At 42.2% G+C, this 16,334-nt stretch overlaps 2 protein-coding genes across 3 annotated transcripts; one reads left to right on the top strand and one right to left on the bottom strand.

Annotated features, from left to right (window-relative positions):
• Positions 1 to 111: 111 nt before the first annotated feature.
• Positions 112 to 10,665, bottom strand: zyg11 (zyg-11 family member, cell cycle regulator). Of its 2 annotated transcripts, XM_080473017.1 has the most exons (18): positions 10,194 to 10,658; positions 9,936 to 10,101; positions 7,809 to 8,020; positions 7,402 to 7,719; positions 7,136 to 7,249; positions 6,923 to 7,039; positions 6,702 to 6,842; positions 6,146 to 6,322; positions 5,169 to 5,233; positions 4,868 to 4,967; positions 3,052 to 3,102; positions 2,786 to 2,947; positions 2,315 to 2,362; positions 2,028 to 2,225; positions 1,872 to 1,924; positions 1,192 to 1,289; positions 406 to 605; positions 112 to 297 (listed from the first exon to the last, which is right to left on the bottom strand). In XM_080473017.1, the coding sequence occupies exons 1-17, from the start codon at positions 10,215 to 10,217 to the stop codon at positions 415 to 417; spliced, it is 2,235 nt and encodes a 744-aa protein (XP_080329143.1). In that variant the 5' UTR covers positions 10,218 to 10,658; the 3' UTR covers positions 112 to 297; positions 406 to 414. The 2 variants fall into 2 exon arrangements, with proteins under 2 accessions (XP_080329143.1, XP_080329144.1); XM_080473018.1 differs by lacking the exon at positions 2,315 to 2,362 and having other exon boundaries at positions 10,194 to 10,665.
• Positions 10,428 to 15,001, top strand: coa7 (cytochrome c oxidase assembly factor 7). The gene is made up of 3 exons (XM_080473019.1): positions 10,428 to 11,088; positions 11,206 to 11,346; positions 12,686 to 15,001. The coding sequence occupies exons 1-3, from the start codon at positions 10,983 to 10,985 to the stop codon at positions 13,129 to 13,131; spliced, it is 693 nt and encodes a 230-aa protein (XP_080329145.1). The 5' UTR covers positions 10,428 to 10,982; the 3' UTR covers positions 13,132 to 15,001.
• The last annotated feature ends 1,333 nt before the right edge of the window (positions 15,002 to 16,334 follow it).

Raw genomic sequence — 16,334 nt, 5'->3', positions numbered from 1 at the left:
AATAAAAAGTCTCCTTCATGTCAAACTGACAAGAACGGAAATAACAAAACGTCATGTTGAGCTCAACAGAAAACCCCTCCGTTTGCTTTTCTTTTCTTTTTTTTTTTTTTTACATATAGGATCAGCACACAGAAATAATATTGTTTTAAACAATGCAAAAAAAAAAATAATAAATAAGGTTAGTGTGTGCAAAAGTTTGCAATGTCTCTGTCCTGTTTATTCTTCTGGGATTATTGTGCGTTTTTCCGCTTTGTTTGTGGGACACGGCTCGACATCCTCTTCTTGATCTCGATTTTTCTGCAGGACAAAAGTCAAATCACACGCTGGTCAACAGCCATTTTATTACCCGAGGCAGTGGCTTCATGAGTTGCCCTGTGTGTGTGTGTGTGTGTGTGTGCTCTTTACCCCGTGAGGTTACGGAGGCGGCGGGTGGCGGCTGGTGGATGCGTTTGCTGGCTGGCCGGTGCGAGCTCGGTGGCGCTGCAGACCCTCCAAGATGCTCTCAGCCAGCAGTTTGACGTCTTTGTGGGTCTGTGGGTGTTTGTGAATGTGCTCCAGCTGTTGCAGGCCGCCTTCCTCCAACAACATGCTGCAGTAGCGAGGAGCTGTGGGGGTGGGGGTGGGGGGGGGGGGCATAAACCCTCTTAAACAGGTAAACAGGTTGGCTACAGGTAATAATAAATAACGCAAACATAGAAATGTACCATCTTTATTGGCAGTTCTTATCTTATATGGGGGTGAATATCAATTCCTATTATTTATACAATTTTCTATATCGTATGCAAATGTTTTTATCTATGTTTTCTTTAACTCTGTACTATTGTTGCAACACAAAAGAGCAATTGTAAAACATTATTGATATTTTATTCGTGAATACGTGGGTTTCTTCCAGGTAAAGAATGATCTTTGTTGCCACTGTTAATACTTATTTATGTGGGATTATTGGACCTTTTCCTGTATTTTAACTGGATGTAAACCTACCGTGAGATGTGTGTGTTATATTTAATGGTATTTAAATGAAATTGAATCAGGGAAAAGCAGATCTGAATCGGCAAAGAAAATGCAGAAGACCAATGCTTCAAAGTCGACAGGCTGCTCTTTGACAGAAGCACATGAAACGGCTTCGTTGATGCTGCTGGCACTGAAATTAAACTGCATGTAGATGTTTGGATTTCTACATGTCGCACTTACCATTCTTGCTGCAGACATGTTGCATGGCCCAGGCGGCCCACAACTGGACACCGGGGGTGTGAAAGCACTCCAGCAGGGGAAAGAAGGGGTTAAATGACCTGATGAAAGAGAAGCGATATTGACTGCATGTCTGACGACTGTTTTTATAACTGGGTGATGTCTTAAAATCCACATTTTGAATAAAATTATAACCTTCATTTATCCCTACTGTGACAAAATAAAAATAATAATGTTTAATACGTGGCAAGTTAATTTTCCTGGTATGTCATTGTTTGTTTCTTTACTAGTGAGTATGACAGGCGCATTTCTTTTTTTTCCATGAAAAACAGGCTTTGCCTGAAGTTATTTGACAAAAAATAATTATGCTTAACAAGGTGAATCAGATTAAAGCCATAAGGTCAGCTGAATGTGCGAGCATACTAATTTCTGGTGCTCTATTTTGGGAGCGCTGTTGGTACAGTTGTTGTTGGCTTCTTCCAACAATCCAAAGACAGACGTGTTGGACAAACACAGAAACACACAGAATATCACCAAAACTTAAAGCCTGCGTTTATCTGGTCAGTGTATCCGAGTGTTCCCCGCTGTCAGCTGGGATTTTCTTCAGCTCTGCAAATGTGCTCCTGATAAAGTATTTATGGATAAATGGATGAATAACCTAACAGATGGAAGCTGAATCTCACCTGTAGGCCACCATTTCACAGTCAGGCGGTGGCCACTTCATTATGACATCATGCTAGAGATGCAAATAGAAATCAAATGTATATCTGGTTAAGAAAATATCAGGTCCAACTAAGGTCCTGCAATTTGGAGAGCCTGCTTTTACAGTTAGTTCTCACCAGCTGCTCAAGCAGTAGGGACCAAAGATTGGGGCTGAGCACCCAGGCCTCCTTCCCCCGTGACATCAGATGAGCGAGGATGCCTGCAGCGAAGTAGCTGACTTCCACGTCAGGGCTGTGCAGCAGAGGGCAGATGTGGTCCAGGAAGCCCTGCATCATCAGCTCTCCGTGCAGCTCCCTCACCTCCGCGATGTTGTTCTGTAAGAGGAAAGGTGAAGATGCAACGGCGATGCCTTGACATGTGCATTTCATTCAACTCGGCGCTTTGTGGAGGGTAATAAACTCACCAGAAGGCCGAGAACCTTCTGCTGAATAGAAGAGTCAGTAGGGAACGACTGCAGAGAAAAGGGGACGCGCGCACACACACACGCGCGCGCACACACACACACACACACACACACACACACACACACACACACACACACACACACACACACACACACACACACACACACACACACACACACACACACACACACACACACACACACACACACACACACACACACACACACACACACACACACACACACACACACACACACACACACACACACACACACACACACACACACACACACACACACACACACACACACACACAAACAGTGAGTCAGCCTGCCCCACAGGCACATGTACTTACATCAAGGAACGCATGATTAAGTGTGATGATTAACTCCTATAGAAACCCGCTGCAAGCTGTTCCTTCTCTGCTGCTGAATATTTATTTGCATGTGCATGTTGGCATTTGCGTGTACCTCCAGAACTTTAATGAATAGGTCCAGTCCCTGGTTCTCAATGAAATGCTGGCAGGTTGTCGGTGATTCATCGGTGAGGTTCCAGAGCGCGCTCAGTGTAAATTTCAGGGTGGCATCCACCACACCCTGGGTTGCCTTCTGACGCACAATGTGGAGGAGTTGCTGCAATGAAAGGAAAGTGAGATTCGAAAATGATTTGCATTGTTATTCCACCCCTCAGTCAATAAGTAAAAACTGGGGGAATTGAGCCGAGATGAGAAACGTACCTTCACTATGAACAGCTCTGCTCCAAGCTGGGCCGTCTGCTCTGTAGACAACTACAACACACACATCATGAGCTCGTTTTATAATACTGCAAGGGAAAGATTAACATTAAGGATGATATAATGTTAATTTTAATAATATTAAAATAACAAAAAAACTAAATAAAACTGAAATTAGATTGTGTGATATTTAAAAATACAATAAGGGCTTAATAAAACAGCCACACTCTGGATATATGACGTTCTACTGTCGTGGTATAAAAAGGATAGAGGCAGCAAGCGCCATCAAGAGCCGGCCCAGTAAAAAAAATAATAAAAAATCATTTTGCTCAGAAAAGAAGTTGGGCCATTAGTTTAGGGAGGGTGTGTGAAAGGTTTTTATCGATCCTGCACAGAGGAAGTTTGCTGAGTCACAGCAGCAAAATGGATAAAAAGCAAAAGATGACAGCAATTCATGATGCATTTTGAGACACTGACGGTCACTTCACATCAGAGGAACAAACAAATTCAGAGAAGGTACCTGATGAATATTTTAAAACATGGTGGCCGAACAAGCAAAAGAATAATAAATCTGTCCAAATCCATACACGTGATCAAATTGATTAGTCTATTTTATTATTTCAATGGTTTTCATTCTGTTCATGACGTGATGTTGAAGGGATTTCCAGAGTTTAGGAGGAAACCCACTGCGCTGGGTCACGTCATTAGGTCTGTATAGCAGGAACAGGTTGGCGAGACAGATTAGAAACGGACCATGACAAGCTTCGAATGTTACTGCGGGATTTTGAAGTAACATTCAAACGCACTTCTGGAGCGAAGAGGAGATTTGTGCTGTGATGAAATGAAAACCCTCCACATCCATTAGCTCCCGTACTAGGAGAGCCGACGCTCAGATCATATGTTCGACAAGGTGCACTCTGAGAGAAATCAGATAATGGACTGAAACATATGACCCAACGCTTCCAATTCATTACGTCACTTAAGTGCATGTTAATGTGATACGATTATTAAAACAGTCTTATTACTTATTACTTTTATGGTCATGTAAATGGGCTCACTGCAAATCCCAGCTGGTAACACTGGAGGGGTGAAAGGGTGAAATTCACAGAAGCTGATGAAGGAGCGACTGAGGACAAAGTGAGTGAAACTTTAACTGTGGAGAACAGAGGTATCTTTTTTTTTTTTTTTTAAGCGGCAGCGGGCACGCACGATAGTGTCTCATAAGAAAAGTACTAATCCTTAGTTTTCTAATTGTTTATACGAGATTGTTCCATTAATAATGTTTGGGACAAAAACTCAAGACTTTCTTTAATTTATTCCTAATAAAATTGATATCATTAAACACATTAGTCAACATTCTTTGGGATCCATTGATGAACAGAGGTATTCACTCACATATAGCAGTTAAAGGCTTTTACTCTGAAATTCACTGAAAGTCATTATATAGTCCAAAAAAAAAAAAGGTGCTTCAATTAAAAATGGAGTTGTGTCATTTCTTAAAATGAGCAACAACAAAGTAGTAAAAGGCATACATAAATGTGTAAATAAATAGTATAATAAAATATAGAAAAATAAAGACAATCCTATGAATAGACCACCTGACAATTAAATACAGCACAAACACACGTCTTTCAACTGGTGAAAACTGCATTCTATGAAACAATATTCACCGATTTAATCTTAATGTGAAATAGTGAAAGATGTAAACGACAAAATGGTTCGATGTGTGACCGGCCAGAACACAGACCTCGGTCTGACCACAGTGCTGGCGCTCAACATTAACACCAACCATGATGATAAAGACGACATCCACATCTACCTTAGCAGCCAGTATAGAGATGATCGCAACAGCCATCCTCTGCATGTTCTGGTCTTCATGATTACAGAGCCACTGCATCACCAGTTTAGCAGCTTCAAACCTTTCAAAAGAAAAGTTTGGCAAAGGGTTTTTCCTTCAGAAATGATGTCTTTGACAGAAAATGCGACATCACAGCAGTCATTGAACATTTAACAAGTTTTGCACGTTACAGAAGATCGTTTACAGTTTCAGTCTTTAAACATTGAAAATTGAAAATAAACCACCGTGAAATATATGGCGCAGTTTGTGACGTTTTTCTCACCGGTTGAACGGGACCTCTTGCAGGATTCGATCGCTGCACAGAGACAATAGGCAGTTCTTCTGCAGCTTTAAAAACACAAAGAAAAACTGGCCTCAGTGTTCAATTTCATCAATAATTGACCGCAGTGTGACGTTAGAACAGGAAAAGATCAGACCTGCTTCCTCTCACTCCGTTAAATCTACTATAAAAACATTGCATGTTCTGTTTGCATTGAGTCTTAATCCTCCAGTATAATTATCATTTTAAATTCCACTTTGACAGATTGCCCAACTTTGACTCCAGGATTTGGTTTCAGCAAAGACATCAACAGATTTGTAATGAGACAGATTAAAGGTTTTATTTATTTGATTTTTAAAACAAAACAAGAAAGGAAAAGCTGCTTTTGTGGGTTTTATGGCAGATTCCATGAACATTTTCAGGTTGTTCAAAGTTCTTTCTCTGAGCTTTAGTTATGGACACACTGCCCCCTATAGGCTGCAGACTCCTGCCAATAAGTGATTCGCCCGAGACTGAAACTCTGATCAAACTTCACTCTCCCTCGGGACTGAATTGCAGTTACTTTTGCGTGTTTTGTGCTTCGGCAAGTTTACATGTGGGGATTATATGCAAACATCATAACACCATTTGACTCTACACTGCTTGGGGGATAGGCGGGTTCATCTCAGGACTATCAAATCAGAATTGCTTTAAAATGTTTAAGTCTTTTGCTCAGTTTTTATTATGCAAGTTTTATAGGGTTCTGTTATATTTCCTATCAAACTCCAGCAGCTCACTACGAACACTGATAAAGGATTTTAGAAACTCAATACAAAGGGTATAGTTTCACAGTTCTACTAACTCTTATTGCGGAGGTATTTTTCATAGTTATTATGGTCTAAAAAATACGACAAACAGTTAATTTAGTGACATGACTGTATCACATGAGTACCATTTTTATTATTATTTTTTCAGGCGGGGCAAGAGCCACACAAAGTTACCTGCTGGTGGTTGGGGAAAGTCTTCATGGCCTCGAGTAGAAGCTGAGTGACGACACTCAGCAATCGGACGGGCATCCCCGCCGCCAAGTCCTGCTTTGTCAGGTTGAACACACACGCGCTGCCGGCCAGCTGTACATTCAGGGTGGCCGGATGATTCTTCATACCCACAACAACCAGCTGGAATTAAAGGAATAAAGGACATCCACAATATATTGTACACTGCAGAAGACTGACGTGGTTCTTGAATTGTGCAAAGGCACTAATAGTATGAAAGTACGACAAAATGTACAACCACAATTCTGGAAGAAGATGGGGCGATTTGTTAATAAAAAAAACAGATATGTCCCGTAAATCTCATAAGCTCATATAGTTTATAGAGGATGTATTTATTAGATTAGCAAATCATTGCATTTTGTTGTTATTTACATTTGACAAAAACATCCCGAATGCATTTTTGAAAATTTGTGTTTTTACGGAGGGAAGTCGTAGTTGTGACCCTAATCGCTGATGATAAAATCACACGGACATTGTGCGAATATAACAAAACAATGTTTACCTTCAGGATGTCGTGCCTTGGTTTCTCCATGACGTGGGTCAGGCTGAACAGATGAAACAGGGCTTCTCTAACAAACCCTTCTCTCTCACTATAGCGTCGCAGAGCCTCACAGATCTGAGTCTCATTGGCTTCTCCTGCTACCTGTTGGCACACACGGGGTGGTTCAAATGTCTCCATGTCCAATCACTTTGCTCAGAATACACTCACTTATTTGTACCCACTTTTAGATTTCCTTCACCAGAGAGAAAGTCTGAGAAGCCAGCATCTGTAGCCAGAAGCCCCACGAAGGCCATCCCTGGTCGCTCATCAACAAAGGCCTTTACAGCTGCGTCGGTCACCTATGATTTCCACACACAAAAAAAGTGTTTTGTCGTAAAGTCTTGCGACTTCATTTTGAATTTACATAAAAAAGAGGCATCAGACTCTAAACCCACCTGTTTCCTCCCCGACACATCCAGAGAAACGAGCGCAGGCAGGATCCCCGACTGCTCGAGCAGTTGCCGAGCCACATCGGAGGTGAACTGCTTATCGTCACTAATGTCCAGGTGCTGTGGAGACGGGGTGTTCACAATTACCACAACAACAAACAAGCATGGTTTTGTGAAATCACGCAGGTTGTCACACTTGGTTAAAGCTCAATTTACACGCATTAGATTCAGCAGTCGATTCACAGCATTCTCGATTTCAACTTTCCGCTGACCTGCAATACGTTGAACTGGCCAAGGATTTCCAGTATCTGAGAAGTGCTCATTTCCAGCCTTTTGATCTGGTACAGCGTGAGAGAGCGTAGCCGCTCCTTCAGACCCAGCAGAGGATTCAGGTTGGTGATCGAGGTGTTTGAGAGATCGAGGCTCTCCAGCCGAGGCAGGGAACACACGTCGACTAATCCGGAGTGATAGAAGTCTACGTTGGCGAGAGAAAGTGAGCGCAGGCCCTGGAGAGAACTGAAGCGATACCAGATGGGTTCCTCCAGAGAAGACATGGTGAGACCTGTGAGGAAAAGTCGCTGGAGCGACTTCTGTGACACGAGCGAGGAGAAAAACTTTTTTTTACTATTGAGTGTAGAAAAGTAGTTAAGTAATCAAACTTGTCTCACTCTTGCTTTACCTGGCAGTGCCTGTTGGTGGCCAGGCCCTGGAGAATATCAGGAATAGTCAGGTCTGCATTGACCCTTGAAGCATCAAGCTCCAACAGTCTGTGAGGACACAAGGCTTTCTGAAAGGCCTCTGCAGAGATCCGAGCCGTACGGATGCAGGCTCGTCTCAGCCGCAAGTATTCACAGTTCCTGAACACTCCCACGGTGCTGTCGTTCAGGAGACCTGTGGACAAATTTACCCACGTGGTTTTTTTTAAATCCCTGGTACTTTCTGCAGATTGAATAAGAAGTGTCGACGTGTGTAGAAAGCCAGTAATCCCTTTGGAAAGCAAATGATGCAACACTCATATCACTCCATTCAAAGATTCCCTGATTTCAAATTATTATCATTATTTTTTTTTATCGTTTTAATGTTTGGATACGTGTATTAATTTTTTTTAGGTTTCCACACACGACCTGACACAAGTGCACCACTGTACAAGCTCCGGCAGCTTTGCCTTCTCCTCGCACGGTTTATTTAGATCGAGATTAAAAAATAAACTAAACCTCCAACATCAGAGTGGGGCGGCACAGATTGGAGCACAATGCTGTCTTTGTTTACTTCAACCCAGGATCGGTTTAGGTAACGCAGAAATGTGTGTGCATGAGTCTTGAGTTTTGTTTTACAACAATATGATGATGAAAAGACTGGAATAGAATAGAAAGTCATTAGTCCCTCTTTAACATAGCTTTAAAGAATTAGTGGAGTGATTTTACTTCTGAAGCTCTACATGGTTTGTCCCAGAGTGTTTGTCAGAACTGTTGCACCCACACAGACGTGTGAATAATGTCAGGCTCCCTTGGTGAACCATGTTCCACACAGATGTTAGTGAGACAAAGACATCCGCCACATCTAAGATCAAAATTAAAACTTACAACTAGATCATATTTTTGAGTAAGAGCCACAGCTTTAGACAACTGGGAGACCTTGAATATACTGAGCAACTCTACTAATTTCTCTCACTAATACAGTCATATGTCACCATTACATGTTCATAACATCTAACTAACACTATGCCTCTCCCTTCTCTGTCCCTCACTGCAGGATCCGACAGTGGACCTGGAAGATGATGCTTGTTGCCTCCTGTTGTCTTCTAACTTGCTGTCTGATGCCAACTTGTTTGTTGTTCTCCACCTCTGTCTTGTCTTTTCTTTCTCTTACCATTCCATAACCTCTAACTGGTGCACTGGAAAGCTGCCAAGCCTGAGCTTGCTTGTGAAGGTTTCTTCTTGTTAAAAGCGTTTCCTCTCAACAATTGTCTGTGCTTGCTTATATTAGATTGTTTGGTTTTACCTGTGAAAGTGCCAATAGATGGCTATGTTGTATTACAGGTATATAATAGAATACAATGGAAATACACTATTATTCCCACAGGAAAATTATTTATTACTCTAATTATTACTCTAATTATTTCTCTTTTAATTCGTTTGACCCATCCTATTACGAGTAGCGGTGGGCTGCTATTACGGTGAAAGGGTGTTGCTCAGGGGCCCACAGTGATGTAGTTATCGAACTTGCAATTGTCGGATCCCAAATACCTTTCTCCAACCTCTAGGCCACCAGTATATGATTCAAACTGAAATGAACATCGTGAGATCCCTTTGTAATAACATTTTGATAGTTAACAACTCATAATAATACATGAAAAGGAGCTTGAGGTTTTGCGGAACACTGCAAGTGTGAAGAAATGTGTCTGACAAGGTGCAGCTCTTCACTGAATCACCTTTTGGGGACACATTAAAAAAAAAAAAGACCCTTCTCATAGTCATTGTTTTCATTTTCTTGCTGCATGTGTTTTAGTTTCTCTGCTATGGTATTGTTAATATTTATCAATTGCATTGCTCTTTGATTGATGCTGTGTCTCGCAGGACTGAACAGCTGTACTGTCATCACCATGTTGATCACTTTGCATTCGGCCAACGTTACAGTCAACCTGAACTGCACATCCTGGGAGCAGAGGGCTGCCGCAGTGCAGGGAGTCAGGGGCCTTGCTCAGGGGACAGCGTCGGGATTCGAACCCGCGAACCTCAGATCACAAACAAGCTCGCTTCTCATATAGCATCATCATAAATGGACTTTTACGGCACCGGGCTTTTACCTTCAGTTGCCATCTTGGCCAGCAGCTGGTCGGCCAGCTCCTGCGGGAAGAGCACAGCCTCCCTGAAGCACAGCGAGCCGTCGGGCCGCTTCACGCAGAAACACTCCAGGTTCTGGCTCACGCAGGTCAGGCACAGGTCCGTCAGAGACTCCGGCGACGCGTCATCCTGCAAAAGCAAGCGGCGCGTCGGGTCGCGTGAACAGTTGGAAAGAAAAATCCACAGGCGCCACGGATTAATGCACCTGACGCCAAACTTACCGTGCTGGTGAAATTATACGCCATGGCTGTGGTCGCCAAGTTTTATCCTCTGCGACGGAGGGACGGAGGGAGGCAGGTGTACAATTCACCAGCACCGACTTCCAGCGTCGCGCCCCTCTTTTCCCGTTGGCGGCGATGAACCCGCCGCAGACACTCGAATAACCAGTTATTAACCGGTCTTCCACCGAAATGAAACGAAAACGGAACAAAACGAGAGGACGCGGCGGGCGACTCGCAACTCGACGGCTGTTAGCAGCGGGCTAGCTCACTTGTTGTCGCCTCCGTGGAGGTGTCGCCCCCGCGCAGAAACCTCGACAGTCGCTATCCGCAGCGGAATTCATATCGACTCACACCGGCGGCCGCTGGAAATCCAATAAAGACAAGAACGAGAGAGCGAAAATGTTTTTTTGTTTTTTTTTAATTGGAGCGACCAGATAGACAGTAAACAAAGGTCACAACACAGGAAGTAGTTATTGGAGGGGGCGTGGCTACGGAAGCTGGCAGGGGAGGGTTACAAAACAAGGAAGGCAGCATGAGAAGTGGACAAGCGTGACCACGTCCTTCTGTCTTAGAAAAGGGGATAAATATTACACGAGCAGCTGTGGCACGACCTTTTTAACGTCTTCGCGACCAGGGGCAGTCATATATCTCACCATATTTCTGTCCGCTGGAGAAGCTTTTTGTAACATCGGTTATTAAACTCATTCGCCAAGGTCAAGTCTTAGTGGATGAAGGGAGCCCAGGCTTCAACACGTGTTTACATTGTGAAGGTAAAACAGCACCGGGGACATGGCTGGACTGATAAACTTTGAAGATGAGAAAGAGGTGAAGCAGTTTCTGGATAACCTGGGGGTGGAGTACAGCTTCCAGTGCTACAAAGAAAAGGATCCTGAAGGTAAGAGCTGACAGCAGTGTGAACGGATGACCTGCGCTGAAATACCCACTGGACCCCAGCTGCAGATCTGAACATGTTAATGCTTTGTGTGACCCTCCTCTGACATGTTCTCCTCAGGGTGTCAGAGACTCGCTGACTACCTGGAGGGCGTGAAGAAAAACCACGAGTATGCAGCACAAGTGCTCAAACACAACTGTGAAACCTATGGGTTTGGAGAGAGCTGCTATAAGATTGGAGCCTACCACGTCACAGGCAAAGGTTGGCTGTTGCACCCTCATTTACTCTCTGTCAAATCAGTAATGTGCAGCAATTAAACAGTCAGAAGTGGTACTTTACATTAATATTTACAGTAATATGTTTGATTGTTTTTTTTTAACATTACGAAGCTGTTTATATTGCCTATAGCAAGATGTGCCTAAACTCAGACATCAGCATCCTGTCACTCCTTTTCGTTTACTTCTTATATCCTACCCAACATTTTTTCCTTGATGTCTCTAACAAACACTATGGCTTCCTGTCCCGTGTCTGATTCACTAAAACACATTGTGCAATTGATATTTTGACAAACTTAGAGCAGGCGACCCCTGTCAGCTCTGGTGTTGCCCACAAGGTTTCTGAAATCACTTTCAAGACAAAAAAAAAATAAAAAATTTCATCGAAATTTTGTTTTCAACATGATATACAAAGACTCTTTCCAAAGGTTATGTTTTAAAGCAGTTATTTGTATTAAGCTCTGGAGAAATTGTAAAAAAATGGTCATTTTCCCACCTACTGTATTTCTCAAATTAATTTTTGTCAGAATTATCCATGCTATCATTTGTGTTATTGATATAAGGAGTACCGTAATGTCGTTTTCACTTCTGTTGGGACTTGCCTAAAACACAATTGGGCTCCCTCTTTCTTTATAAGTCTATGACCCTCAGAAACATCTGGCTTACACTATTTGCTGTATGTTGAATTCATGTCACTTAATCTATCTGTTCAATTGTTATACTCACTTTGTTCAAATTAGTTTGTAAATTAATCCCACCTTTGACAGGTCACCAATCCTCTGTCACGCAGCTACAACATCGAGATAGAACACACAATTTCACCTTCTGTCAATTTAGAATCTTTATTACACCTGTAATCCTAGTTTTGTTTTGGATTGTGGGCGGAAGCTAGAGTAGCTGGTGAAAGCCCAGGCACAGGGAGAACATGCAAACTTAAAACGGTAAGGTCCCGGCTTGGAATGAAGCTTTTATAAGACAACTGGTCTAACAATGGGTGCACTCCTCCCCAGATACAATAAAGTAGATTGTTTTTCTAAATCTTAAAATTGCAAAGTCAAGTCGAATTGGTGCAATAAAATAGTGAATATAATATCAGAAAGGTATGCTTTTTGGCACTTATGTGCATACAGAGGAGTCTAATACTATGGCATAAAATGCAAAAGCAAAATGAAACATGCCATCATGACTGGATGGAGGCTAAATTACTCATCAATCAGGTTTCTATCGATTGATGCGTTTTTAAGGAGTTTCGAATGCTTTTTACTCTACTTCTCAGGAGAAGGGGAATCAAGTTCCCAGCTTGTCTTTCTGATCTCTTCCACCAGGTGGAGTCACGGAGTGTCTGAAAACCGCCTACTCCTGCTTCATGCGTTCCTGCAGTGCTGGAGGAAAGAAATCTGTGGACGCCTGCCACAACATCGGTCTCTTGGCCCACGATGGTCGAGCCATGGAAGGAGGCCCTGACCCCACGACGGCGCGGCAGTACTACGAGAAGGCCTGCGCGGGTGGCTTTGCCCCTTCCTGCTTCAACCTGAGTGCCATGTTCATAGAGGGCGTTTCCAAAGGGCTGGCCCCAGACATGGAGCGCGCTCTGATGTTTGCCAACAGGGCTTGTGAGCTGGGACATGTGTGGGGCTGCGCCAACGCAAGTCGAATGTACAAACTTGGGGATGGCGCGGAGAAGGATGAGAAGAAAGCCGAGGAGCTCAAGAATCGAGCAAGGCAGCTGCACGGTCTAGAGAAAGAGAGACAGCTCAAATTTGGGGAGTGACTTTGGGTGCTTTGTTAGAGTCTCATTTGTCTCAGTTGGTCTCACTCCAAACGTTGTGTCCGGCAAATCTATGGCCGTGTGAACATCTGGAAACAAGTTTAAAGGTGTGTTTGTCTTTACAATAGACGGAATGTTTCAGGCTGTAGATGGTATACGCCAGAGAGCAGTAGTAATATGAGTCAGAGGATCTTCACAGTTGTAAATGTAAGAGAATAAAACTATCTTGATTTGTACTGTTTTGGGTTGTTTGTTTTTCTTCCAGGTTTTGTTGAAAGCAAAAGCTGCAATCCAGGATTAGATTGGCATCTGGCATTTGTCATCACATTATCATGTACTTGATTTTTCAAATGTCAATGTGTATGAACCCATTCGAAACGTTATTAGTGCAGCTAAACTGCTGTCGGGGGGGAAAAAAACGTTACTATCTGATCTCACAGTGAATGACGCCCTTTGAGGTTCAAGAGTGAATGACATCAGATCTGAAGTTCTAATAGTCCACACTATCAGTGGTTGTTATATCTTTATGAGATATGGCCAGTGTGGATTATTTATGACAAAAATTGTGGTGTGGAGTCATAACCCCCTCTGACGCATCTGTTTTTGTCTTTTTGTTTTAAAAAAAACTTCAGGTATCGTTAGCTAATTGTAGAGTTTTGAGTTACAACATCAAGATAAGTCCGTTTTCTCCAACCTTCAGCTCACAATCTACATCCAGCTCTTCACCCTCTCTTTAGTGCTTTGTTATAGGTGGCAAAATTAGATGTAAATGAACACAGTTTGTGAGGCACGGCACCCAATTCCAATACTCTCTGGACAAACTGAAGGACAGACAATCAAATTCCTTCCTTCCATGCATGTGCACCTGTATTGTTCTGTGCTGAATGAAATTATTACCGATTAATTTAATAATACTGTATTTTCTTTATGTAGGTTTTCCGACCAGTCTGACATCTCCTATTGATCCAACTGAAAAATGTCGTTAGACTGGAGCTCTTCAATTTCAGTAATGCAACATAAATATTATTTTAAGCAAAAGCAGGATGAAAAGCAAAACTAGTTGTTTGCATTTTGAAGAGTAAATACGTTTTTCAGTTCCACAAATCATTTGGTGGTAGGAGTGCAAAGAAAGCAATGCAGTTTTTAAAGATTGTAAACCACTGAGATTAAATCAATTAGACCAATTAAAGTATTAAAGTTGCTTTGAAACCACGCAGAGAAACAATGTCTGACAAAGCTAGTAACAACAAGCTACGGGTTCGTTGGGTGCAAAACAACAAAAAAAGTCACTGTTCACAATGAAGAAGTCATCAATGTGGGATGTGGCCAAAGGAAGCCCACTTCCATGCCTTTCTCTGACTTTTCCCATCTCTCTGTCTCTGTTCAACCTGCTGATGACACTCAAAGACACTTTATGCTCGGCGTTAACTTCCTTCCAGAAAACATCCTGTCGAGATCAATTGTTTTAGCGTTGCCTTGGTCTCATGTGAACAGCGTGATGAGGAGGACGGTTTAAATACCCATTCTAATTGAAGCAGGACATTTATTGGTCCATTCATGGATCAAACACCTGTTATGAGCTTTGCCCACACAGTGGTGTATTCTGCACACAGAGAGAAGGTTGTGGGTTCAAGTTCAGGGCAGGTCTATCTGTATGAAGCTGACATGTTCTCCCTTTGTGTGGGTTTGGGTTGGGCTTATGTCCAGTTTAGTCAAACACTCCACCATCATGTGTATCAGGCGAACCGATGGCACTAAATTGCAGGTGTGGGCGTGAATTTGTGTCTCTCTTTATTTGCACTTTTGCTCTGACTGGCTTGATTTTGGAAAGACTGGCGTGATGTAATAAACACAGACGTCTTGTCTTTGGTTTTAACAATCTCCTGTGATGTTTGCAGTCCATCAGTTAAAATGTTCCGGTTTTGTCCCGTTTGCAAAGGTCGGTTTAATAGTAGTTTAATGGAGGGATCATTTAATAATGAACTCAGCAGGACAGCTACTTCACATCTGCAGTGGGGAAACACTGGCGCCAGAGCAAGGCATTTAAAGATAAAAATAAATAAATAAATATTTAGGTAAAATTCTAGGGTTTGAAAATACATTAAAAAAAAAAACGTAAATAGAAGATGAATAGAAATTAGTTATTGTTATTGTTTTTCTTTTTTGGTGGTTTCTCACTGTTCTCATATTGTTTTGCTTAAGGCGTGATGATGTAAAGCATTTTCGGTTGACTTGTTTCAGAAATGTGCCTTCCTCAGTTTGATCGTGAAGGTCGCTGACTGACCCTCTGGTAAAATAGTAAACCTACACTGGGATGGTATAGAGCAGAGATCTGCAACCTGCAGCTCTGGAGACAAGTGTGGCTCTTCAGCTCCCCATAGTGGCTCTCTGAAACATTCGGAAAATTCTATGTGAATAAACATTTTGCTCTGATTTTTATTTCTATGTGCATACACACTATGTTTTAAAAAAAACCAACAACAGTCTAATCTACTGGCTGAAAACAGCGAAAGAAGGTAAAATGGCTAAAACAGCCAGTATAGCCAAAAAATAATAAAAAATTAAGGATAAAATAGATCAAACTAATCAAAATGCGGAAATCACCACAGATTAGAATTGCTAACATGGATAAAGCTGTTATGACTATTAGGAAATGGACAATGAATATAAATACTATTCATTTTGCTATTTAAAATAGCTAAATTGGCTAGAATAGCCAAGAAGCGTAAAATTGCTAAAATGGGAATAATCTCATTAAAAAAAAGAGAAATTGCTCAAATTGAAACCAAATAACCCCAAAACGTATATAAATCGTAGCAATGAAACATGAATGCAATAAAGCTATTTTATTTACATGATTTTTGACATTCACTTTAGGTTAAGGTGAAAAACTAAAATTCTAGGTGGTGGAAAGTCCAATGAAACGTCTCTTTTGGTAATGAAGGTTGCGGACCCAGGTCCCGGAGGACGCGCTCATCCTGAGGAGGACAAAGTGCGAACTCCACTGACGGTTCACTTCACTTTCTCACACGCAGTACTCACACACGACCGCAAGAGGGTGTCGTAAACACACGTGAGCACTTTGCGCCCTTTTTCAAACCGAACCGGGCACTTTAACCTGAAGCCCGGTGCCACAATAGACAAGACGAGCAGGAGTCCCAGCTGTCACATTTGTTTGTTTGTTTTTTTTGGGTTTTTTTTTTACC

Source organism: Lipophrys pholis (assembly GCF_963383615.2).
Source record: "Lipophrys pholis genome assembly, chromosome: 10".
Classification (NCBI taxonomy): domain Eukaryota; kingdom Metazoa; phylum Chordata; class Actinopteri; order Blenniiformes; family Blenniidae; genus Lipophrys; species Lipophrys pholis.
This window is presented reverse-complemented; position numbering and strand designations above follow the sequence as displayed.